Source organism: Fukomys damarensis, unplaced genomic scaffold, assembly GCF_012274545.1.
Source record: "Fukomys damarensis isolate Sample0158 unplaced genomic scaffold, DMR_v1.0_HiC HiC_scaffold_15, whole genome shotgun sequence".
Classification (NCBI taxonomy): Eukaryota; Metazoa; Chordata; class Mammalia; order Rodentia; family Bathyergidae; genus Fukomys; species Fukomys damarensis.
The window spans coordinates 46025860-46053346 of NW_022900927.1; the positions used below are offsets into that span (position 1 = coordinate 46025860).

At 36.4% G+C, this 27487-nt stretch overlaps 1 protein-coding gene across 3 annotated transcripts in view; it reads left to right on the forward strand.

The window, feature by feature from the left end:
• The window catches only part of Tmtc2 (transmembrane O-mannosyltransferase targeting cadherins 2), a 384756-nt gene extending 359705 nt beyond the window's left edge, over positions 1-25051 (forward strand). For 2 of the 3 annotated variants that reach the window (XM_010610162.1, XM_019205476.1), the window contains one exon: positions 23648-25051. In XM_010610162.1, coding sequence (XP_010608464.1) covers positions 23648-23827 — 180 coding nt within the window. In that variant the 3' untranslated portion in view covers positions 23828-25051. The remainder of the gene's footprint in view (positions 1-23647) is intronic. The other variant, XM_010610177.2, reaches the window with a different exon arrangement.
• The last annotated feature ends 2436 nt before the right edge of the window (positions 25052-27487 follow it).

The following is a 27487-nucleotide window of genomic DNA, read 5'->3' on the forward strand; positions in this document are numbered from 1 at the left end:
TTTACAAACATTTTATTTCCATTTTCTCTTATTTTTTCTTTTCCCTAATTACCTTTCTCCTACCCTTCCCACTTTCCCTACACCTTTAGCCCTTTTCTTCCTATTTCACATTGTCAATTATATCATTAGAATCTTATGTACTTTTATAGTTTTTCACACCAGAGAAACTATTTGGTATTTACATATGAGTGACTTATTTATTACACTTAGGAGTATATCCTCAATGTGTATCCATTTTCCTACGAATGAATCTAATTTCTCATTCTTTATGGCTGAGTAGTATTCCATTTTATAGAAAAACCACATCTTTATCCAGTCTCCAACTGATTGGCAAATGAGCTGTTTCCAAGTTTTAGCTATTACAAACTGCCGCTATAAACATAGGTGCGCATATATCACTGTGATATGATTCTTTTAATTTTTTTGGAAAGATACCCAGTAGAGGGATGGCTGGGTCCAATGGAACCTCTAGTCCCAGCTCTTTGAGGTATCTCCATATTGATTTCCATAGTGGTTGCACCAGTCTGCACTCCCACCAAAAGTGGAGAAGGGTTCCTTTCTCCCCCGCAAACCTGCAGTCTTACAGATGCTAGGCAAGTACTGCACCACTGAGCTACATCTTGAGCCACCAAAACATTTGTGTAAGAATCTTTTATCAGCAACTAGATATGTAGAAGATGAGCTCTTTTATGATAACAAGGCACCTCACCCCTCTCTCTGTGCACATAACCATATTTACAACTTTCCACCTTCCCACGTATTCACACTGAATGCAGCAAGCTCTGCAATCTTATGTGCTTTATCCTTCTGTTCTCCTGAAATCCTCCCTCTGCCTATATACTCTAGCCTATTTTTCTTGGCCCCATGAATTCATCCTTGATAATCTATGTAAAATGTCATCTCTATGTACTTCAGTAATGTTTCTAATAGCAATGAAACCACCTAAACATCCACTGGTTCTGTCAGATGCTCTTTAAGAACTACTGTGCTACATCCATTTCCATTGCTGAGAAAGAATAATTTTTCTTTATAATCGTCAGACTTTCTTAATGCCAATCTACTCCTACAGTGGTTTGAATTTTTTTTCAGAGTTTTAGAAGTTGCAAAACAATGAAATATGAGATAGTCTACCTTCCCAGTTATTTCCCAGGAAACTCCGAATTTCTTGATTAAAAGCCTAATTTCACTCTTTCTTACACAGTAGGTGTTATTCTTTGGCATTTATGGTAAAGATTTGTAACAGTAATGAAAATTTTCAGGCTGAATAAAAATAACCCCACGGGCAAAGAAATGAGTAAGACTTAATTTTTTTCTGTAAGGACAATCTAACTATACTCAATATCTCTGTCTCCTTACTTTGATTTGAAAAATGTATATTATGATTTAGACCCAAAGTTTAAACATACGCTGTTTTGAATCTCTTTGTGCTAAACTCATCCAGCATTAAGAAGAACATTTCAATGTACAAATCAAGATTTTGAGTTTTGTGTTGAAGTTTTGTGTATATTAGTATTTATGTCATATGCAAAAGTGTTTATGACTCCTCAGGTGCTTTTTGAGAGAAAGCCTAATTAAGAGATTCTCCACAGCCCAATGTAGTTCTTCAGCTTGAGGGTTTACAAAATAGAATTTAGGTTTTACATCAAGGGAAAAAGATGTTGCTTTTTTTCCATTTTGAATTTTCTTACCTTTATTTACAGTCCTTGATGTTTTCACCCTTATTCTAGTTTTATCCTACTAAGAAACCACCAGCTGGAAGTTTGCATATTATCACTACAATACTGTAGCTTTTATTTTGCTGACATGTTGTAAATGTCTTCCATTTCTGTAAAGTTTTATAATTTTTTAAGCCATTTCTGCATCTATTATTTATTTCTCATGCATGTCATTAGGAAAGCTGGACATCTATTTTGTTTTCAGGTTACAAATCTGACTTGGCAATGTTGAGTGGTTATTCCAAAATCACACCTGTAGAAAATATTAAAGTGAAGGTTAAAATCCAAAGTGTTGTCTTGCTAGCCCAGAAGAGGCCCTTCTTGCTATTATATTTATATGTGATTTTGGAATAGAGCTCTTTGAAAATGTTTTCTCTTCACTTGGCAAGATGTTTATCAACATCCTTAGACTATGAGGTCTTTTTTTGTCAGTTTCTGAACAAAATGTAATTATGTGCATTAAAATAGCTTGGAAGAAAATCTTGTAACATTTCCTAAACTGATGATTATGTGAGAATATTCTATATTTATTTGCACACTCTTTTTCATTAACAAATACTGAAAGAATGTATTTCAAATCTAATACTTTTTCCACTTGTAAGACCTAGTAAGCATTCAAGTTGCTATTAAAAAACACTGAAACTCACAGAAAGGAAGCATACTACTACTAACAACGTTTTCTAATTAATTGATTAAATTTCTCCATTGTTTTCTTGGTTTGTCTCAGGAGCACTGGGTCATGTTTTATAATCTTAGTTTTTCTCATACTTCAGCAACTACCCATAAACAATACTGATCACATTTTAAATCAGTATTCACTCCACAGAATATGACAAATGAGAAGTAAATCTTTAAGTGAAGTAAATTACAGTAACTCAAGCATTTAGCACTATTGCTTGTGACATTATTTTGCATTTAAAGACAGAAATTTCAATAGGGTATTATTTCCTGTGATGAAATAATTTTAACTACTCTTTTGTTTTTCTAAGCATTACAATTTTAGTCTTCCTATTTGTGAGCAATGGGCCAATTGTAAAGATATAAATTTTGTCTTTGTTCATAATTATTGATTTATTTTCCTTTGTCGAGTAAAGAAGTAAAGTGAAGAGAGACTAAACTGAAAATAATTTCTGAGGCTACAAGTAGTTTTTAGTCCAAAAATCATAAAAAATTCATATTGGTACAAAAAAATGTTTTAGTTTTACCCAGTCTTTCATTCTCTTCATCTTTCAGTTTTCCTTGTGCACCTGAGTAATAGATATAGAATAATGCTGATCCAGTCTACCCATAATCTTGTGACAAATATTGTAAATTACCACCAGTGTTTACCAAAATGAAAATCACTGTATTACCACCACTACAAATGAGTATATGTATATATAATTGGGGGGGTACCGGGGCTTGAACTCAGGCCCTTGAGCTTGAGAGGCAGGCGGCAGAACCACTGAGCCAAACCCCCAGCCCAGCCACCACTATAAGTAATACTAAGAGCAGAGAGAGAAAGAAAAAAAAAATGGGGAGAAGTGGGGATTGGGCCCAGCTTTGCTGTTTACTGATTGTGTTACCTTAAACAATTTAACCCGTCAGTGTCCGGATCGGTCAGGGTCGATTACAAGGATCAGTTTAGATGGTGTAAGTACATGTGCTTTGAAAAGTAGCAAAGAAATAAGGTACCTGTATTATAAAGTAATGGAAGAAAGACTCCCTGACCCTTTAAAACCATAGGACAAAAGAAGATCTAGAGGCAGGCTTTGTATATAATACATATGAACAAATAATTGCATGAAAATGAAAATGACTTGCCATGCTTAAGGTTAATAGCCTGCCAGTGCTGTTTTCACCAGGGAAATCTCACACAGAAAGTGGTAAGAAAATACTATTATGAAGATGACTCTCAAATATTGCAGCTGACAGTAACACATATGTGACTGGCTTGCGTACTGCTCTCTGCAGTTGCATAGACCTTTTCCATTTTCAGGCTCACAAAGTACAAAGATATCTGTGGATTTATTTGTGCCCTCATGAGGAAAATTTTCTTTGGGGTACATAGCAAAGAAAGTAGTCATACGAGTCCCTTGTCCATAATGTGAACATGAATCCGGGCAGCAGGTAAGGTAGGCTATTTTTTACTCCTAAGTGAAGAAAGAGGCAAATATATTTAGTCTAAAGGAGCAGCACTTCTACTCAAATAGGACTTGCTCTGTAATTTGCTGCTTAATGATAAAGGGAGAAGAGAGATGAAGGAAAGCAAATTCCTCCCTTTTCATTTTGTGCAGATGATATTAGAGTTTATCTTGGCAAGAGGTAGAATTGCTCCACTAAAAATATACCATCAAACTGACATTTCTCTATATTATCAGAAAAGGAGTTTGTCAAAATGCAAAACAGTCGTTTATGTGTAAGTGTTTTTTATAGGAAAAAATAAACTGTGGATTGTTGCTTTGAATATACAGCAGGGTTTTATAGCGGTTCTCAGTTGTCAGGTAAACAAAGGGGAGTACTTCCACAAGTGGTGACTTTTCTGGGAGGATGTGAAAGTGTGTCTTTAGCTGGTTGTTTGTTTTTGTTATTGTTGCTTATTTGCATTTGCCACTCCATCTCTCTTCCTTTAAGTTTGAAAAAATAAACCAAAACAGGAGAGTAAGATCAAGTTCCTTCTTAGTCCTCTCTCATTTGGAATGCAGTTATATGAAAGATGGACCTCCATAATTGGCGCCAGACTCATTTTCATTAATAGTCCACCCTCAAATTATTTTGACACCAACTCAGGACTGTCACAGTTATAGTGAGCTAGGGGCCGGGATTTAGCTCAGTGATTCTATGGCCTGCCTCACAAGCACAAGGTCCCAAGTTTGATTCCCGGTACCAAAAAAAAAAATTTTTTTTTCATTGAGCTTAAAATTACTTTTTTCAGGGCTGATGTATCTTAGTGGTATAGTGCTTTTCTCACAGAACAAAGCCCTGGGTTTGATCCCCAACAATGCCAATAATAATGATAAAAATATATAATAATAATAATAATAATAATAATAATAATAATAAATCCTTCTGTATAGCAGAGCACTAGATTATTTTTTATTTTTGAGACAGGATCTTGCTAGGCAGTAACCACTATGTAGCCCAGCCTGGCCTGGAACTCATGGCAATTCTCCTGACTCAGCCTCCTGAATACTGGGTTTCAGATGTGTGCCACCAAGCCCACCTTCTCTAGATTCTTGGTAGATAATAGAATATTATTTCTCTGAAATGCTGTTGAGGTTTCAAGAGGGGCATAAGTGCTCTCCTAAAAGTGGGGAGAAGTAGGAAGGAAAATATAAAGAGGACAGCTGCACACTGGGGATTGGGATCAAGTGGGGGCCCCTGAGTAAGCGCAGTTACCCTGTGCCTGGAGTCTGTTGGCTATGCATCCCAGGTAATGAACCTTACTCTTGCGTCATTATGGTGAAGCTGAGCCCATAATTCCTATTAATGTCAAGAACCCCAAAGGAGAATATGGTAGTTTGGGATTTTTGTTAGTGTTCTCTGGCTATTTGTAAAGGCAGACAGAAATCTTCTCTGGAGAAAAACATCCCAGATTTAAGCCTTATAGATTTCTGAGTAAGATCATGCAGTTACCTAAAGAAAACACTGAGATCATATGACCATAATGAAACAACCATCCAGAATGAGAAGAAAAATATTTAGACTTTTCAATGATTATAGATATTGAATTGTCATAAACAATGTGAATAGCTTTGTATTATTAGAAATCTTCTCTGGAGAAAAACATCCCAGATTTAAGCCTTATAGATTTCTGAGTAAGATCATGCAGTTACCTAAAGAAAACACTGAGATCATATGACCATAATGAAACAACCATCCAGAATGAGAAGAAAAATATTTAGACTTTTCAATGATTATAGATATTGAATTGTCATAAACAATGTGAATAGCTTTGTATTATTTTAGACACAAATGAGCATACCAGCATAAATAAAAATATATGTGAGCTAAACTAGGTTGCCACATAAAAAAGGATAATCAGAGATATAAAGAGAAATTAAGAGGAATACAGGGAAATCTAATATCTATTCAGAGCTCCATTCAGAGTATAGAATCCAACACTTAATTTTGTAGGATGGTTAAAAGATACATAGCACAACTTGTTTCAAATTTAAAATGAATACAGATCTATGCTTTGACCTACCTTGGTTATATAGAATGTCAGAGACAGAGATGGTAACCTAAAATCATTCAGAAAGGGCTTACATGTGAGGGAGTGCAAATTCTATCAAGTACATTAATCAGCAGCAACTGTGGAAGACACAAGCCAATGGAATAATCAGTTTAAGGTATTAAAAATAAATTCCTAATACTCATAGCATCTAGGGTTATCTTTCAGATATGATAGTAAAATAAAGATTTTTTTAGATAATCAAAAAGTGAAAAACATTGCCATCAATAATCATTTACTGAAAAAAATTCTCTAAGGTATATACTTTGAGCAGAATAAAAATAATTTCATGATTTAGCTGTTTTTAATTGTGCTGCTGTAAACATAGGCAGGCACATATCACTGTGATATGATGTCTTTAGCTCTTTTGGGAAGACAGCTAGTAGGAAAATAGCTGGATCACATAAAATTTCTAGATTTAGTTTCTTGAGGAATCTTCATACTGATTTCCATAGTGGTATACTAGTTCCCAAAAACAACATGAAGGCTTCCTTTTTCCCCACTGCCTTGCCAGCACTTGTTATTTGATTTCTTGATGATAGCAACACAATTCACATTATCTAAGTCTTAGAAGCAGACTATATCTCCATCAGCAGATGAATGAATAAAGAAAATGGTGTTTATATATGATGAAGTACTACTTTGCCAGAAAGAACAGTAAACTTGAGTTATCTGTATGGCCTCAGTGCACCTTGAGACCATAATATTTAGTGAAGTAAATCAGAAACACAAGTTTAAATATCACATGGTTTCTTTTTTATGAGAAACCCAAATTATAAATAAAGATCAAAATCAAAGGCAGGTATTAGAAAGTAGGGCAATATATCATTCTCAAAAGGGAAAGGAAGTAGGGGGAGAAGGGAGGCAAAATGAATGAAAACATGAATTAAGATGTGTTATGCACATGTCCCAACTCCACACAAGGAATGTAAACATTATGTACTGCAAACAGGTACTAATTTTAAAAATTCCAGAAGGAAAATCTAAGGTGCAAGGTAAAATTGTGACCAGATAAATCAGTAAGTGTGGCAACAATTCTAGACAACATTATGCCATCTAATGACTGAGGTGATACACTTGGGTGCTAATGTTGGAGAAAGGATATAGGACTCTGTCCTGAAATATGTAGTGTTTATATGCTCTACCACTCACTTGGGCCCTTGCTATTCCTGCTCTTGACCTCAGCTAAAGATCCATGGTCCAAAGTGAACTTTTTCTCTAATAACAGAGGACTTCCTTTGGCCTCATGCAGTAGGGAAGTCCTGTGGAGGGTCTCACCCCACTGAATATTGAACTTTCATTTTAAAGCAATACCATTAATTATTAAGTTAAATACATGGCTGTTTTAATTCACTTGACTTACAGATTTATTTTTCATTTATTAAATACGTTGTATACCAAGTTCAGATATATTTAGTGTTAGTTTCAGCTAGCTAGTGAAGTACAAAAAAAAACATTGTAAGACAAAAAACATCATAAAACATGAACTACAGGACTACTTGGGTGATCCATTACATTTGAGAAATGCAATAATTAATTTTTAGAAACATCTTAGGATATGCTCTTGTGGTGAACGCTCCCAAAGCACAAGAGCTACTTCAGTGCTTAAAGTCAAGTGTTAACATGTGGAGATTAAGAAATTAACATTATCAACCCAGTGTGGGGCACAGGCCTGTAGTCCCAGCGCTTTGGGAGACTGCCAAGAGGATCTATCAAGACCTTGTCTGAACATTTAAAAAGGAAAGGGCTGGGGGTGTAGCTAGCTCAGTGTGAAGACTGGGTTCAATCCCCAGGACCAGTAAAAAACGTTAACAGTGCAAAAAATGTTATCTTAACTAAAGCCCATTTGAGCTAGCATTTGTTAATGAAATTGTATTGTTTTCATCCTTAGAACCTTCTCATGTTAATCAACCCAGCAAGCCTAGTTCTCCCAAGCCAGTCCTCAATTCTTGTGTCCATGTGACTGTGGACACTTTTGGTCTATGTTATCCATCATTTAAAAGTATTTTACTAATTTTTAAAATATTTTGCTAATAATCTTTTACTAAGTTTGATCTTGCTGAAGCACCCCCTTATTGGACTGCTATTTTTAACAACCATGACCACATTTTCCATCCCCTACCTACCATCTCCAACTTTCCAAATGCATCAGCCTTGCCCAGACTAATGTTTCTTCTTCACTACATTGTCCCTTACATCCTCTCTTACCTCGATTAAATTCCAAAATCAGGCATTTCTCTCAGCAGTTTTCTGGATAGCCACTCATACTAACTCTCCCACCCAAACTTCAGAATCTCTAGATCCTTTTTCTAGGTCCTCCTCAGCTAGTGACATCATTTCCTTTTTGACTGTAAATGTAGAAGTAATCAGGAAGAACTTCCATGGGCCCCCGCCAACATATCTAAGCGTCCACCCATGTCTGTGTCTTTCGATGCTCCCTCTTTTCCTGTTGTGTATGAACCTTCCATGCTTCTAACTCAAACCAAACTCTTCATGTTTTCACTAGATGCCTCTGTTCTTACTGCAAACCGTGTCACTGCAGCACTTCTCTCTCTCTCTCTCTCTCTCTCCCTGTGTGTGTGTGTGTGTATTTCATTTTCTGTATCTCTTATGTTAACACATAGAGATTTTTCCCATCAGTATTTAAACATGAGGTGAAGTTATTTCTCCAAAACGGGGGGGGGCTCTTAAACTCATTTCTGCTCCTAGCTCCCCTCCATCTCTCCTTTTCCCTTTATAGAAAGACTTTTTGTCATTAAAACTGTTTCTGTCAAACTTACTACAACAGCTCTCTGCATTATCCAATCCACTTTTCCTCAGCTCTGATTTTGCTCATCCTCTCAGCAGCATTAGAAGATGATTTTTCTCCCTGGCTTCCAGAATGCTCCCTTCCTGAACTTGCCAACTCTTGTCCCTCCTGTACCTCACCCCCTGGGGTGGGTTCTTTCTCTCAATCCATATAATTCCCCATCCACCAATGTAAGAGAAGATCAGTTTTTTATGTCTTCTCTTTATTAGCTCAGCAGTGGGCCTGACTTTCTCCCTCCTATATATTCCTTAAACATGTTTTCTGATTTATATTTTTATGCACATTTCATAATATTAAATGCCATGTGTTTTATTTATTGCATTTGTTTTATTTTACTTATTTTATTTTGGTACTGGGGATTGAACTTGGGACCTTGCGCTTGCGAGGCAGAGGTGTAACCACTGAGCTAAATCCCTGGCCCTATTTAGTGCACTTATTACCAATATATGATACATAGAATATAAATTTATATTCTGAGATATTGACTGTTTTACTTACTAGCGGATCCCCAGTGCTATAGAAGATGCTTACTAATTAGATGTTAATTGAATGAATAAGTGAACAAAGTATATTTTAGAAATTTTTAACAATGTCTATAACAGATGAAATGAACTCACATAATTTTAAAAATTATAAGCAGAGGAGTGCAGGAGAGGTACTGTTTTAACTTTGTTCAGCCTACAAAAAGGTTCTTTAGGAGCTGGAGATGTATATAGTCCAGTGGCAGAAGCTTGCCTAGCGTACAAAGGACCTAAATTTGATCACCAGCAGCACAAAGCAAGTAAATCAGGCTGGGGATATAACTGAGTCATGCCACTGCCTGCCTCCCAAGTGCAAGGATCCAAGCTCAATCCCTGGCACCCCCCCAAAAAAAGAAGTAAATCAATATTGTTCTGCGACCTTCTTATTAAAATTTTCATTTTACTTCACTTTAATCTTTTTTATTGACCTTATTGGTATTTTTTAGGTATACAGTATAGTTACATTCTTCTTTTAATCAATCATCCCTTTGTCTTATTTATGTAGTAAGAGATACCTTAAGGCATCACTTCCCTGTTGCTTGGAATGCCCGTGGGCCCTGTCCTCCCATGAATAGCTTTCAAAGTCCAGTTGGCCCACAGAGTAGTCACCTGCATCCTTCTCCTGCACTCACTGTGCTCATTTAGCATCCAGGACTTTATTTTCTGGGAATATTACCTTTATAATTACTATTTAATTCCTCTCTTGGATGAAGCAAGAAGTTAACAAAGTTCTTCAACTTCTATCCTTGACTGAATTAAATAAAAATGTCAAATTATAGGCATTAAAGCATAGCTTAATTTCTATGAGCTGTTTCAAGATACTGAAATTGGATTTAATTATTATATGCAATAGACATTAAACATTTATGAGACAAATGGCCTACCATTTAATTAGATAGTTAGTGAAGTATTCATAAGGTACTTTGTTTTAAGAATAACTAATGCTTAATAACAAAAAGGACGTGCCTCTGGTTTCTTACAGAAAGAAATGAAGAGATGCAATGTCTTCTAATTCTAAAGAAGTGTTTTCTGTTTTACTTGTTCAGACATGAATCAAAGGTACAAGTGATAGGTGGGCAAGTTTTAGTACAGTCAAATATCAGATCACTATTTCAAGGTTGTTATATTGTCAATACAAAATTATGTTCTTTGCCTTGGTGAAAATGTATTACTCTGATTTTGTAAATATATTTGACCTAAACCATATAATCATTATGATACCCTAACTCTCTATTGAAGATGAGTCTAGAACCAAACAGAGTTGGTCTGTGAGACTTATTCATTAAATCTGAAATTATTTACTTTGTTCTACCTTCCTTTTCAAGACTTATTTTGATTGTTATTTCAGAGTATGGGTGATCAGTATCCAGTAAATATATTTGAAGCTTGCAGTTGCCTGCACTATGGGGATATGTAATTGCCTTATTGATTACTAGTTATTTGCTTGCTTGTTTGCTGTTTTATAGCTAGACCAAGGAAGGGGGACATAGAAGTAGAGAGGAGATATTGGTAGGTAGATTAGGTAAAAGCAATACAAATTCTGTGTCATATGACAACTTGAAGGTTATTACTCAGGAACATGTCAAGTCAGTCTTTAAAACCTTGCCATTGGTATAAAAATGTACAGACTATACCCACTTTAACTTAGGAGAGGACTGATAACAGTCAGCTTCTGGCAATTTCTGATACTAACTTTTCAGAAATGTACAGTGTTCCATAGTGTGGAGAGATCTAAAGTGTGATGTGTGAGCTTATGTTACATGAAGGGCAGAAGTTGTGCCATTAAACCTCCTCTTATTTGCCATGAGTATCGTCACATAAGCCACATTTATGTTTATTTGCACGTTTTCAGTAGGTGTGACGCTTTGGCAATTGCAGTGGCTTGGAGTGCAGCATGGCATCACCACCTTGATTGGTGTGTCCTGATGGAACATTTTCTGAAATGATGTGTGAAGATCTTGCATCATTATTTTTCCAAGCATGTATCAACATAGCCCTGGCCCTATAAAAGCACAAATAGAATGCCATGCATCAGGCAGTGTGTTTACATTTTATTTCTAGTCCCTGGAAGGATTTATAGTCTCTGGAGGAATTGCTTAGCTCCTGCCTGTTATGTTTGATCTGGTCATCCTTCCTCAGAGCACTTGAAATACTTTCCACTTGCTGCATGCATAAAGACTGCAGTGAATTTGCTCAGTGAAATGTATTGCTTCATATTTGTTCTGTGTGTGGACACTTGCTGCTTTCTAATGTCATGGTGATGTGTGATGGCCCTGAATGAAACTGTCATCCCTGCATTAATCCTGCCTGCTCACTCCATACTCTGTATCTGCTTTGTGATAAACTTTTAAAAAGCATCTTGCCTATCTGCTTCTGAGGACTGAATGTTTCTGTCCTTAAAGAATGCATATGTTGAAACCCTAACTCTAATTTAAGAAGCTGTAGAGGTGGGGCTTTGGGGAAATAATTAGGATTATGTTAGACTGTGAAGATAGGGCCCTCACAATGGGAATGAAGCCCTCTACAAAAGGGAGATACAGGGATTCTGTGTCCACTCACTCCAAGGAAGTCTAGGTGAGGACATAAGAAGTAGATCCTCACCGAGAACCTGGTCACGCTACTACCTGATCTCAGACTTCCAGATTCCAAGAACTATGAGAAATATGTGCTTGTTGTTTAAGCCACCCAGTCTGCAACACTCTATTACAGCAGCTATACTGACTGAGAAACCTCTTTGTTTTTCTTTTCTTTTCTAAAAGAGGCACAGAGAAGCGGGGTGGGGAGGGAGGCACTCCAAACCCTCTTTAGCATGTGTATGGCTAAACTAAATTTCATTTTAATTCATTATTTTGAGGCCTCTGTAATGCTTATTGTTATAGTTTTAGAAAGTTGACATTTTCAATAAATCCTTTCCAGGAACAAATCTGTTGTTTCTACAATATACAAAGTAGTGTCTCTCAGTTGGCTTCCCATTAAATCAAATGCTATATCTGTATTGCAAACCTAGGAGTCCGTTACAGAAGTGATAGACACAGGCTCAGAATACTTCCTGAATTTGATCATTGTGGCATTTGTTCATTGTTTAGTCCAATATAACTTTGATTATGTCAATATGCTATGTCTGTACCATCTGATATTCACACTTAGCTAATATAGCCGTATATGTAGAGGTGATCAATTTGCATAGCAAAAAGATCAGAAAAAATAACTCTGAGCTTCTACCTTCCATGACAATTGAGTTCTTAAATATTATAAGCATAAATACTAACTTTGAACATATTTCTGAAGTGAGATTTAATGACATGATTATTCCAGGGACTTGTTTCTACCCCTTGGAATGAGCAGCAGTCATTTATTACAAATATTCGAGCTCATGCCTTGCACACATGCACTTGGATGCTCTGAATAGCTGGACTCCCTTCTCTGTAATGTGATTATGATTGAGAAAGCCTACACATGTTCATCCTTCCTCTTCATGCTTAAAAGTAATGAATAAAGTGAGTGAATTGTTGCTCAAATCATATTTAGAATAGTAACAGGTGAAGAATTTGGTTCAAAGAAAATGAAAAGAAGGTCTTGGGGGATTTTGTAGCCATTGTGTCAAACAGTTCTTGATGTTTTGAACATGTCGATGGTGCTTGCCTTTTGTGCATATTCTTTTCTGAGTTTCTTAAATTCTATTTATTTTCATTCTTTTTCTAGGCTCAGTGTAGTTATCAGATACTTTTTCACTTGTGTAGAACATATATTTAGTAGTTTTGCTTCAAATAAAGTGTATTATGCTATTGCAAATAAAAATAAACAATGTGTTGATTGCATTTTGTAAAAGCTCTGAGTGCAACTGGTGCAACTTTGGTAGCTGGATGATCAAAGATTTCCATTTGGATCCCATGAAAGATATTCCTGTGAAATTGAGGACATCAAGAAACCCATCTTTGAAATTGGATATTCTTCAGTGAAAAGTAATTCCTGAGGTCATAGTCTCAATTTAGTAGATGTAATTTAAAGTCTGTTAGGAATAATCACCACCTTTGAAATTACTCTGTTACACTCAGCTTTAGCTATTTCCCAAACCACAGCTGTTGGCATTTTGATTGCCATAGAAATGAACAGCCTCCACATAATGGGCCACACCCATTGTAACAGTTAAATGAATGTTTTTATAACACCCTCTGGGATGGGGCAGACGTAGGAGGGAAGGACTTATCACATAGGATACCGAGTGTCACTGAAAAACTGAAACTAGTCCCGTAATATAATACAGCCTTGTGTCTGTCTTGTCACTTATATCTATTTTATTTCATTCAAAGCTATTTCAAAAACGTGTAAATACCGAATAGTTTCCCTGGTGTGAATAATCTGCAATAATACAGAAGATCCTAATAAGATTACTGACATTTAGAAATGGGAAGAAAGGAGCTAAAGGTGTAGGGAAGGTGGGATGGGCAGGGGAAGGGTAATAAGGGAAAAGAAAAAAATGTGAGATAATGAAAAGATGGAAATAAAGTGTTTGTAGATGGGGAGGGGAGGAGGGGTAAAGGGAGGGCAGGGACAAGGGGAATAAATGAGAACCAAGACCTGTCATGTAGAGGTACAAGATCCCAACAATGAATGTAACTGTACTGTATCCCTAAAATGTACCAATAAACTCAATTAAAGCTGAAAAAAAAAAAACAAATACTGTGTTGAAACTGAGAATCCAAATGAATTATTTCTGTTATCTGTCAGAATTTGCCTTGACATTGCTAGATTTCCTGTGTTGCTTTCTCGTTCTAGCTACAGTTTTATAAATCATTTTGTAAAGTTGATTTAGTCAAAATATGATTATAATCAAAATATAACCACAAAGAACTAACATTTCTGAATTGAGAGCATTGCATTCCTCGTGAGTTTTTGTTTCAGTATACTATTTTGTGAAGATGATCTGATTTATTACATTAATAATGCCTTTTTAATACAGAATTTTGCCAAGTTATCCTGGTCTCGGAAGGGTTAACATCATGGATATCACAACAGACAGCTTAATCTCTAAGCAAAGAATTGAAATTCAGTCTGTTGTATATGAGAGCTATACTTCACACTTGGCTCTGCTCTCAATAGTCTAAAAATTCATTTAAAAAGAAAAAAATGATTTTGATGCCACCCACCAATTTAAAAAGTTCATGTACTGTTCTCAGTCTGGAATTATAAAAGAATTGAAGAAAACTTGAAAGTGTATCTCATTGCATAGCCTTATATCCAGAAGAAAATAATATACCTTGTCTTTTATCACTCTGGGTGGCATGAATTTGTCCGTATGTGTTGCAGTATAAATCCCTTGAGGGCTGTGAATCCATCATGTGTGGGGTTCACTGTAGTGCTTCTATCAATGCATCCATAAAATTTGTATCTACCTTTTAAGTATGGAGGGAATCATTGAGATAAAAAATAGACACTTCCTAAAAGCTTGTGATAAATGCCCAGGGTGCACTAAAAGTCAGCTAATACCACACACATAGGAAAAATATCTATGTTTCTTGCTCATTACTTATCTAGTGCCCGGCAGAGACCTTGACATATAGTAGGTGCTCAATAAATGTTTGTTAAGTTACATTAAGAATGATAGAAAATTTATCTCTCCTAAGTCATTTCTTTCTGCCAAACTATATAAAATTGTCTTCTTTCAGCAAGTATTCATTGAGGATTTGTTTTATAGGTAAGTGCCTGACACTAACAGTATAAAGACAATTAACATAAATTCAATGAGTTTCTCACCCTCCAACAAAAAAGACAGACACTTACAACAAGTAACTATAATTCATCGAAGTAAATTTTGTAGTTAATATATGTAGACAGAACTATGGGAACCACGGAGAAGTAAGCTATGAATAACTTTTCTTCAATGAGTAGAGTGTTGTCAAAGAATGGAAGAAAGACTTTGCTAAAGCAGCAGTCTCTGGTCGGAATGAATACTCAGAAGAGCCCATTTCATATGGCTCAGGCAGAATGTACACTGCGGTGTCTTTGGGGAGGCCGGGTGTAAAGGGTTTCTTAGTACTGGGCTGAAGATTCTGAATTCTTTTTTATAGTCACAGGTTGAAATCTGAAATACCATTTGTGTGTTAGAAAGACACATGTTTATGTGGGAGATTGGAGTCAGGAGAAAACTGAAGGCGCTGAGAATCAGAGGAGACAGAATTTAGAAATAGGATGAGAATCTGAATTTATATGGTGCCAACAGAAATGGAGAGTGCTAAGGAGAGGTAAAATGTGAAGCATGTTGTTCACCTTCAATTATTACATTGCTGTCCTAAAAAGTGAACTACACGGAAAATTAGAGGGTAAAGTATCTGTAGGAACACAGAGGCTATAAAATAATTTGTTCTTCCTTCTGGCCAGCCTAGGAGCTGCCATTTTTCTCCGTATCTGGGTTCTGACATGGTGACTATGAGGCATTCATGAAATTCTTGCTGACTTTCTCTAAAAGCCCATGCTTCAGCTTCCTGTGCTTCTGCCCTCACCCTCTCTTTCCACTGAAAATAAATCTACGTCAAGGATTCTCCGTTTTATTCACTACAGATTTTTCTCTTTCAGAAACCATAACTCTGCTTCTCAGTCTCAGAAAATATCAGGCCCACACTACGTAGGTAGGCCTTGTCTTGAGGTAGTAGGGGCCTCGTGTTCTTGCCTTTCAAATATTACCAGGTAATTGAAAACCCTTACAAAGCTTATTCTGTCCAAAAATTAAAAACAGATGGATCACAAAGAGAAAATATGAAAACCTGATGAACTTGTAAAAATGTATTAACTTCTCTAGTAATCAGGGAGGACAGACTTAAGCACTGAATATGACACTATTTTTACAACTTTCAGTTGAGCAAAAATAAAAAAGCTATAGTGTATGGGTAATCCTTCCCATTGTTAGCCCAGAATATCCACTGTTTCAGAAGTTTTGGTCCATGATTAATTGTCTTACGACAGAAACATCATGGTGGAAGGATGGGAGAGCAAAGCTGTTTACTTCATGGAGGCCAGGAAGCGGCGCAGAACAGAGGCACCCTCCCAGGATCCACCTCCTCCTGGGCCTTCCCACCTAAGAGCCTGTGGAGCTGTCAGTGGCTTAATCAGCTGACTGTGGTCTTGCTCCCGTGGTCCACTCAACTCCTTGGTCTCTCGCCGTTTAGTAAACATTTTTCTAAAGTACAGCTCTGCAGCCAGTGCCAGCATTCATTTGATTTTACATAAGCACACTCTTTGAGGCTTAAGCACATTTGACTGGTTTTTAATGTGAAAGTAAAATATAAAAGCTGTTCTTTGAGTTGCTTCTAAACAGAAATCACTTGTTTCTTAGCAGAGTAAAATGTTGCAGCCACAAACACTACCTCCGAGTGTTTTGGGAGAATGTGTGAAATGGGTTAATCCAATTGAAAGTTAAGATTAATTGGCACAGTTTGTACCAGGAACTCCCTTAAATTCAATTCATGGAGGAGGAACACTGATAACATATGGGACATATTTCTGTTGGGAACACGACTAAAATGTCAAAGGTTGCAAAGAGGACTTAGGAGGGTCCTAGAGAAAGGAAAAGGAAGGCCTTGTCATGGTTTTCTGATTGGGGGTAATGTAGACCCTGAAAGGTAAGGTAGTAAGATTTTGTGAACTCAGAGATCACCTGTGATCTAGCAATTCTACAACTAGAAACTCTCCTACAGCTCTGTACAGAGATATGCGTAAGAATATTGATGGAAACCCTCAAATAGTCTCTGTGCCATTCCTAAGAGAAGATTGTCATTCAATGGAATTCCTGTGAAAGAATCAGCATTACATACATCAAGATGAATAAACCTAAAGTAAAAACCAATGAGCTAAAAATTCAAGTTTCAGATGCATGTTTGACAGAAGGTCATTCCATGATGGATAAGTCTATAATATTAAAAATTAGAGAGCCAGGTGTGATGGCACATGCCTGTAATCCCAGCACTTGGGAGGCTGAGGCAGGAGGATCGCTGTGAGTTCGAGACCAACCTGGGCTACATAGTGAGACTCTGTCTCAAAAAAAAAGTTTGCATTTAATATGAGGACACAAAAAATAAAAGTATAAAAGATAAACTGGAATAATAAATACCAGCAGTCTCTTTGGGAGGTGGTCAGGAATAAGACAATGACAAATATTGCGACTTTTAATTGTATTGATAAAGTTTTATCTGCCCAGTGTTGCTTACGTCCACTGATGTTTTTATAAATCAAAAATATATAAAGAATAAAATCTTGTGCACAGCTTTACTTGTGTTTGTTCATTTTGTCCATCAATCACCATTCTGTTCAGCAACCTAGTCATCCTCTTTTTTTCTGTCAAAATAATTTCATGTTAGGAATCAAAGAAAAAGAATATTCAAGCTTAAACCAAGCTGGAAGAAAGAAGCAGGAAATAGTAAAAGAAATATTTGAGATGTTTGAGACCAATACCAGAACGTAACATTTGGCTGTGAATATGTGTCTGTGTGGGAAAGGCAGAGATGAGGGACGGGGGATCATTTACTTGGAATTCTAGTGACGCTTTAGACTACTCACTAAAAATATCCGTGGCACAGTGGAGGGGTATGACATTGGAACTGAGGAAACTGAGCTATCTAATACTGTGGTAGCCATACTATACATTTTCTAAGAGCATAGCCTGCGGTTTTAAAAACTCATTAAACAATCACTTACTAAATATCTGCCATGTGTAAGACACACATAAAGAGATCTATTAATATTATGCACAAATGCTCTTTTCCATTAGTACGTTTCTTAAATTGTTTAAACCTTTAATTTTTAAGCATCATGATAGAGTCACTGCTCCAATAAATTCAACTGAGTAAGCAGTTTCAACATCATACTGTTGACTGGTAGCATGCAGCAATGTTATTTACTATTTTTAAAAGAGAATCCAGTAAAACTTTCGGATGTGTAAACTCATTTGTTTGCAAATTATATTCAGAAGGAAAACTGAAGGTTGGTTATTTTGAAAATATCCCCCAATGTGTAGCATATTAATTAATGATTAGGTCAGGCTGAGTTTAATCATTCTAAAATTATTTAGTGTATGCAACAGCAAATATACAATGCTATAGATTATTTCAGCAACATGAATAGATCTTTTGACAATAAATGGATAGATAAATATACTTTAAAAGTAGAACTATTGGTTAGTTATCTCTGGCTTCATCTTTTCCATGCCATTGCTTGACTACTGATCATCCTTCATACAAGAAAAGTGGCACAGGAACTAACAGGATACATAGAACCCACCTACTCCAGGGCCTTTCAACTCCTGTCCAATTAGAAAACCATGACCAAACCCGCCTTTTTCTTTCGACAAGTCCTCTTTTCAAACGTCTGCATTTTTTTACCTGTTCCCAATACAAACAGGAATTCCTAACTGTAAGTCCCACAAGGTACTACTATTTCTGCTTCATAAATTTTTTTCCAAGCCAGCATGATAGGCTGAGGCCAGAAAAATGACTGTGTTCTCATCCTGTGCGTTCAGGATGTCCATGAGTTCAGCTGCCTTTGGGGAATCTCAAAGGCCTTGGACTAGAATCGGACCTCCACAATCTTGTCTTTGCTGTACGCTACTCCAGTAAACATCCATTGTTTTAATTTTGCATATTTCCTCCAGCATTGGGGAAATGAGCCAAAGACCACAGTAAAATAATAATTCAGGCAGAATTCCCCGGAGACTGGAAGAAAGACGTCATTTGCTGCCTCAGTGTGGCTGCCAGTCATCCCTTTTGATGGAAATCATCTGCTCTCTTCAGTGAAACAAGAAAGGTTCAGTTCTCCTTTCCAGTCTGTGACAAACGAGGTGCTATCTTGTGTTGCAGAGAGCCAGGAGCCTGGTGTTACCTGGCTGCAAGCTGCTGCCTGCTGTAGTCAACATGCTGGAATTTCCATTGGCTGTGTTCACTAAAAAACTCTGTAGAAAGACAGCACCAGTTGTGGGTGGGTTTCTCTTCTCCAACCCATTAGTTACAGTGGCAGACAGCAGTGTCACTAGGATGTAATCAGACAGCCACCTGAAATTCTTACATTCAGTTGTAAAGCGAGGTAGTCTTTTAAGCTGCTTAGGAACCCTTAGCATGCTCTTATTTCCATGCCCTCTCCTTCTGTCTAATAACATTTAATTGCTTACAGCTTCTGTTAATAAAATTTCATCTGAGCATTCACTGAATTAAATAAGTGCATAACCAAGAGAAGCCTTCTGCTTTACAAGAGGCTAGATATTTGATCTGACATACTTTGTTCTCCATACTACAACCTCTAATAGGAAATTTCATTGCAAAAGCTGTAAAATGATATAATCTTTGATCTAGAAGTGACCTGTACAACAGTGCTTCTCAAATTTTAACGAGCATACAAAGCACCTGGGGATCTTGTTAAAATTCACATTCTGATTCAGTAGGTGGGGCCTGAAATTCTGCATTTCTGTCAGGTACCTGAATGACCCAAGCTGCTTGCTCTCTGAATTACAATTTGTGTGTCTAAGCCAGAAGACCTGAAGGCATTTGGCCTAGTGAGCATCTGGCGGGGCCCTCTCCAGCCACCCTGTGTGGGAGAGGTATGACAGATTTATTTTGTTTTGTTTTTTTGTTTTTTGTGTTTTGAGACAGGGTCTCACTGTATAGTTGAGACTGACCTGGAATGTACTAGGTAACCCAGGCTGGTCTCGAACTGACAGTGATCCTTCTGCCTCAGCCTCCCAAGTGCTGGGATTACAGGTATGCACCACCATGCCCGGCTATGACAGCTTTATTAAAACATAAAGCCCCTGTCCTTGAAGAGATAAAACGATGTCTATTTCCCCCACTAGGTGTTTAGCAATCACTTGTGATATTTATGTCAAAATAACTTTCAAACCTATTACCTTGGTTCAAGATAATTAGTTACTTAGGTCATGTTTTAGCAGAACTGTTGGTTAATTTTATCAGTTTCCAGTCACTCAAATAAAATGTTATAATCATATTTTAAGCATTATGTGATGATGCATGCTTGTAGATTTTTAAAATAAAATTTTTCTATCAATACAGACATTTACATTCAAACTAAAATATAACTAAACCTAAAGTACATATCTGCTTAAAAATATGGAAGGATGTCCTTAAATATGCACATTTTTACTTTACATAATTTAGTCTTTAGGAAGAGCAGTCAATGAGTATATGTGAGCTTCGTTGAGATCTATAGTTTGCATTATCTTCACAGTATCAATTTATGATTATTTTTGTTTAATGAGCAACATGCTGATGTGGATAATGCAAAATTATAGCTACTACAAAAACACAATTATTATTAGCATTCAGAATTAATTCATTAGAACAGGTCTAACTTCCTAATGATGTTTTCATAGAATAATATTAAAATACTAAAATTGTATTCATCATTTGATGACAGGAAGTTAACTCCCAAGGACAGAAGAACGTCAATCTGCAATTTAGAAAAAAATGATGGAGTTTATGTGGCTAGGTTGGTTTACTTCACCACCTATTTTCATAGCCATCGTTTATCGGCTGAACCTAATAAAAGCTAGGAAGCTGGTGGAGATAGAGCCACTTAAAAATTCCTCCGCATCTGGAATCAGTGTGGTTCAGGCACACTCACGAGAAGATCCTGGTTTGTATCTTTGAAATGATGGAAAGGGATAAAAGAAAAGGGAAAAGACAATTTTGTGGTTTGTCCTCATAATCTCTACAACCACCCTATGAAGCCAGTACTGTTACTACACCATTGGTAGAAGAAGCTGCAGTCTACATCACTCGCCCACTTGAAAAAAAAAAAAAAAAAAAAGGTGCACACTTCTCTGTGGTAGAGCTGGTTTTGACCTTAGGCCTTTGACTCCATAACCTTTGAGTGTGTAATGAGCACTCTGCATTGCAGTTACAGGTACAGACGCCATAGGTGCGGGCAGCTTGGTAACAGCGATTCAAGGAATAATGCCTATCCCACAGAGCCATCTGGTTTCTCTCAGCCCCATTGCTAGTCCTCTTCTATTTCTGGTTGGTACAGAATGATCTCGAACGTGGTCCTCCCTCCCTGCTTGCTCTCTTCCCACTCAGGATAGCAGGAAGTCTGAACATTTTATCTACTCAGCATCTCTAGCAGTTCAGGCTGTGAACACACTTTACTGTCAGTTTAATAGTTGATGATTGATAATTGTGGCAAGCGCTGTGAGGGGACATAATTCAGAAATGCATCCAGGCCTCAAGGAACTCAAGATAATAATGGTGGTGTGGTATCAGAGTTCTTTTAGGAAGATGGAGTAGGTGGTGTTATTTTCAGTTTCCAATGTGGAACTTTTCACTGCACATTTAATTTAGAGCGATGTTTATTTGGATTGTTGTTTAAAATTAGAAACTGACCATCTGTATTTTTCTTGACAAGTACGGAGTCATCCTGACCAAAAGGTTTTTGAAGGTCAGGCATAGCTTATATTTGCAATATTATTTTTGGAAAAGAAAAAAAGCATGTTGAAAATATTCCAGGCATAGGGGTGCTTGCCTATAATCGTAGCTACTGGGAAGGAGAGTAACAAGTTCGAGGCTGGGCAGGGCAGTTTAGCCAGATCCTGTCAGAACAACAAAGGGTGTGGGCTGGGTTCACCGCATAACGCTCCCTGGATTTAATCCCTAGTACAGAGAAAGAAAAAAGGAAGGGAGAGAGGGACTTTGAAAATAACATCTAGTAGTTGAGAATTTAAGAAAAATTTGGTATGCATGCAGAGACATACACCCACTGAAATAAAAATTATAAAGGCTTTGCAGCAACATAAATATGACAAAGATGCATATGGTAGATTTCAAGCAAAATGAGACCAGGATAAGTGACCTTGATACTTGCAGAGTATCTCCTTTGTAGCATTCTGCTACATGAATTTGCTTGTATGTTTCATATCTTTCTAACAGCATGCAAAGAAGTTGTTATTTCAATGTTTTGCAAGTAAAAGAATTGGGGCATAAATATCTTCAAGGATTCTTCACTGAGGTCATGTTGATTTTGAGCAAGACCTCAAACCTAGAGCTCTTAAAATCCAAATCTGGTCATGGTTCCCCCAACCTTTTAACTTTATTCTGAACTATTCCACCCTGTCTCCAGCCTTGTTTCAGTTCAGAAATAGTCTTTTTTATAAAGTAGAGTCAAATGAATTTAGCTGAAAAATTCACACAGTAAGCAAAAAAATTAAAAATAATTGATAATTATTTTAGGCTTTTACACAAAGTTGAAGGATAATTAATAGTTGACACTGTAAAATGAAAGTCTGATCATAGCATAGTCATTTTTTCTTTTATCTGCAATCTTAAATATGCTATATTTATGAAACTGCCAAAATGTTAGCTCCTCACTGTTAGCCAGAATGGTCTAGGGACAAGATGAAAACAAAGCAGTCTGTATTTGTAGATAGCAAGCAAAATGTTTCTTTCCTTGGAAAGTACTTTCTTTGTTAACTAATGTCTGAGGATCTGAGAATGGAAACCCTTAACTATGAAACTAGTGCAACCTAACTCATCTTTTTAAACACTTTTTAAAAAAGGCTTACAACTTTCTTCACAGCATAGTTTTGTATTTGTGTTTTTTGTATTATCATACATGGCTGGAACTCTGTGAGAATTACTTAGCTGCTTTTTTAAGTATTGTACAACCTTTCTTGTAAAGTTTACATTTTTTTCTATCATTTTTTAATCTATTTTGATATTGTTGACTTTACTATCTTACAGTAAACAGGCTATGAACACACCCCACCATCAGTTCAATAGCTCTTTATTAAATGTGGCAAGCACTAGGAGGGGATATAGTTGAGAAATGTGTCCAGGCACATTAACTAGAAAAAAAATTAAAACAGCTCTATTAAGAAATGGACTTTGTCTTAGTAAAATACTTAGGTTTGGAGAGAACTTTAGGGGTTGTATTTGAATTTTTTCAGGGTTGTTACTCTGAAATCATCTGTATTATTTTGTAGTTTAATTTTTTTCCACACAAAAGCTATGATATTACTAAGAAATGATAAAATGGATAGATATGAATTTTTGATTCAATTTTTATTTTCGTCTTTGATTTTTTAAAGTTCAGTTTTTTTCTATCTGAAATAGTTCCACCTGAAACTTTCTTTTTTTCAAAATTTCAGTCAAGAGTTACTAGTCCTTTATGTCACCTATACTTTTTTATTAAAGAAAAATTCCATTTTCTAGCTGCCTGTCCTATTTAAAGCAAAGAGTACATATCAGGTATTCGAAAATTACTTTTTCTAGTTATTTTTATTTGTATAAATTGCTTCCTCTGAATGCTTCTAGACATAAAGGAACGCTTTGGAAAAATGGAAGATTTGTGTTTCCCTTGAAAGACTAGTAATTGTTTGACTCCCTTTCCCTGGTTGCAGTATCCAGCGGCTCTGATGAACCTAGGAGCCATCCTGCACCTCAATGGCCGACTCCAGAAAGCTGAAGCCAACTACCTGCGAGCCCTGCAGCTCAAGCCAGATGACGTCATCACGCAGTCCAATCTTCGCAAGCTGTGGAACATCATGGAAAAGCAAGGCTTAAAGACTTCCAACACCTGACACAGGAGGATAGAAATCTCATCCTCCTCCATTTAATAAAGCTGGCTTCATTAACAGTCAAAACTTTCCAGCAGTGCTATGATCAGAGCTCATTTTTTACTTCAAGACTCAGGCGGAGGTCATTGAAGTCACTGAATCCACTTCGCTGGTTGGCACAGCCATTAACACCAAAAAGGGGTACATTGGAAACCTCCAGGACGATGTAACCGTCACCCACGGACTGCAAACCAGAGCACTTAAACGGGGTCTTTTGGCATTCTTAAAAGGGAGAGGGGTGTGTCTAAATTACAAATTTTGTTCCTTTATTTGAAAGCTAACTTTGAAACTGTAATGTTCCTTAAACACTGTGAGGGGAAGTCAGAGTGTCCATTCAACCACAGTAAACTATTGAGGTTAAGTGTTAATAGGGAGAAATGAAAACAGCCTGAAACGCAGTGAGCCCATGGTTGTCCTAACGCTGCTGTCTTCCCTCTTTGGGACAGCCTGCTTCTCAATTTCTCAAGCTTAGAAAACTTCTGTTTGTCTGTTTGCTTGTTTTATTCATATTGTGTGAGGATCTGTCAGTGTCTATACTGGTTTCTTAATTGGTACACATAATGTTTTATGATTTGAACGTCACCGGTTTCACAATTTTGAACTTCACTTGCTTTTCCTGCTCTGAAAAGGTTGTGGAGAGAAGAGCTAACACACTTTGCACTGGTGTTGGAAAGTGGGCTGGAGAGGCTTTATGTGTATTTGGCAGGCAGTTTTTTTAATGTTGCCAATATTTTCCCCCAAACCACCTAGTAGAATTCATTGTATTAATTCTTTTGAAATTTCCTTTTAATATGGTTATTCTTGGTGAATCTGCGCACTTAGTGTTCCAGTTTTGCTAACCAGTTGAAGGTACATTTTGATTCTCAGATTTTGCTGGTTTAGAAAATCAAGGCTATGCAAAGAAATATGTGATCATGATTGCCACTGATTTTGTGTTTTGCAAAGAGTTGGTATAAAATCCTTACCAAATTCTAATAGGTATCTCAACAACAGTGCAGATAAATCTACAAGAAATGTTTTTATCTCATTTTGCTCTTACTGAGAGATGTCAAAAATGACTCCTTTTAACTGCAGTAAAGTCTGTGCTTTTCTTAGTTGAAAAACTATTTTTCACTAGTAAATCATATATTTTCTTTCATTACTTGTTATCAACCAGTTCAATGATCTTTCATGAGAAAAAAGACCATATAAATGAAGTAGAGAAAAACATTTATTGGACATTTTGGGCTTGCAGACAAATTTTACTACTAAAAATTAATCTCATAAAACACCGACCCATTTTCAACCTCTTCATAGAGAAATGAGCTATACTATACCCTACCTATTTATTTATTTATTATTCTACCATAGCAGAATAACAATGAATTTGATTCATTAAGCCCGTTCTTTGCAATTGAAAATTAGCTTTTTCTCCTTCCCTTTCACACTCCATGTATATATGATCACTAATTCCATTAAAGGGAAGCTGAACACGCAAATGCATTCTATTACTTTTTTTTCCTGTTTTATACGTTTATCTGACTACAGTGAGATAAAGAATTGCAAGTAGTGTTCTTATGGCATTAGTGTCTTTGGGAGAAGGGCAAATGTAGTGAGAGAGATTTTTTTGATGGCAGAAGGCCCTCCTATAATATGCGTATTATTTTGTAAGCATTTCATTGAAGGGCCAGAAATTAAATTATAACTAAATCACTGTGTGTTCAGAATGATATTTAACATTTAACAAGAGCCTACCCATGGTCAAACCAAAATAGTGGGTTGAAGTGTATTTTTCATCTTCTAGTGCATTGGCAATTAGAAAAAGGGGGGGGATTTAATATAAGGCTATACAAATAAATTCAGTGTCTAACATTTTATTTATTGAACAGTTACGACTTATGATGGCTTCCTAGTCTTAACATTTTATGTCTCTTATGGTATTGTTCTTATTTCCAGCACTTGTTTCTTAATAGTTTCACTGAATACACAGTAGAGGCACTTCATGTGACTCAGTTCCCAAATAGCATTAATAATTGGGCCTGTGTCATTAAAAAATGCATGAATTTTTAAAAACTAAATGTCCCTGACACTTTTCACTACAGGGCTGGACTTAGTAACTGACCAACTCGGGGGTGGGAGGAGGGGTGGGGGGGCATTAGAACATGATCAAAAAAATGTCTCCGCTCAGGGATTTATGGTGGATTATTGCAGACAGTGCTAAAAATATAGAGCACAAGACAAGTTTACTAAATTAAAATTTTATTTTTTGAGAAACTGTTATTTGTATAAATTATCAAGATTTGTAGGCTTTCCTTTTGTAGAAATAATTGTTTTATGTGCCAGAGAATTTCAATTTTGTTTTCAACAATAAAGCATTGATAACAAATACGTTGTATAAGCTTCTTTTTAAATCTCCTACCACAACAGCAGTTAAACACTGAGACTAACAGAACCTTGAAAACAAGGTTGAGCATCAGATAGAGATACACTATTTTAATGAATAATAATAATTTCTGGTAGTTAAAGTTTGCGTGTTTCACCACGTTTATCATGTTCAAGAAAGATGACAGAGTTTTGTTTTCTTGGTTGAACTATGGATAAGGTTTCTAGGAACTATTCCAAGAAGGACATAATTGAGGTTCCCTGCCTAAGTAGGTCATTTGGTAAAAATGGCTGTATTTAGAAGACCCCAGTTCTCTAATATTGGTCATAGTTAAAAGCACAAACCTATTCTTCTAAGAAATGTGGGCGTAACACATGTAGGTGTTGGTAACAAAGAAATCAGGAGTCTTAACTTGCAAACTAATAAGAATTCTAATCTTGTTTAAATTGTTCTATAACATGGTTATATGTTGCCTATTTCCTTTAGTGTAGGATAAAATTTAGCCCTGAGGATTTTATTATATACTAAATATCCTGTGGATGTGTGAGATTATATTCTAGTTTTACAGATAAGAAAATCAGGATTTAGGGGTACAACCTGCCCAGTATCACCAAGCTCACCTGAGCAAGCCTGTCCCATTTGTCCAGGGCTCATGTATCCTGCAGTGTGCGCCCTCAGACCCTGTACCACAAGCCTGGAAATCAAACTTCTCAACTTGGGATTATACTGACCATTTCATTTTCCACAGAGTCACAGTTTCTAACCTCTTACCACAGATGATCCTGTAGATTAAAAGTAGCAGTTCATGGTGAACATCATAAAAATTGAGATGGTGAGAGCCATACAAGAGTTTACAGTGATTGTGAAGCTAAACCATTTACTTTCCACTTGAGGACTATTATAAGGACCACAAGTTAAGTGATTTAGCCAAGATTTCAAAAGTAGCTAGTTAACAGTAGCCAAAAGACTATAAAAATGTCAGTTATTAAGAAATGGGGCTATATAAAGTAATTACAAAGTTGATGCTATTTTTAAGTCAAAGTATTATTTACACCTGCACTGAAATACTATACTCTGAAACTAATGAAGACAAGTACCATTTATGTTTTGTTTTGGCATTATTTCTACAGTCTGGTACATCATTCCTGAGTTTTAAAAAAAGGCATAAAACAGACTAAAAGTAAAATTCTATCATTTTCTCATCTACTTGGTATTTTTACAATACCACTTTGTAAAAAAGTTAAGATGTAGAGATTTTTTTG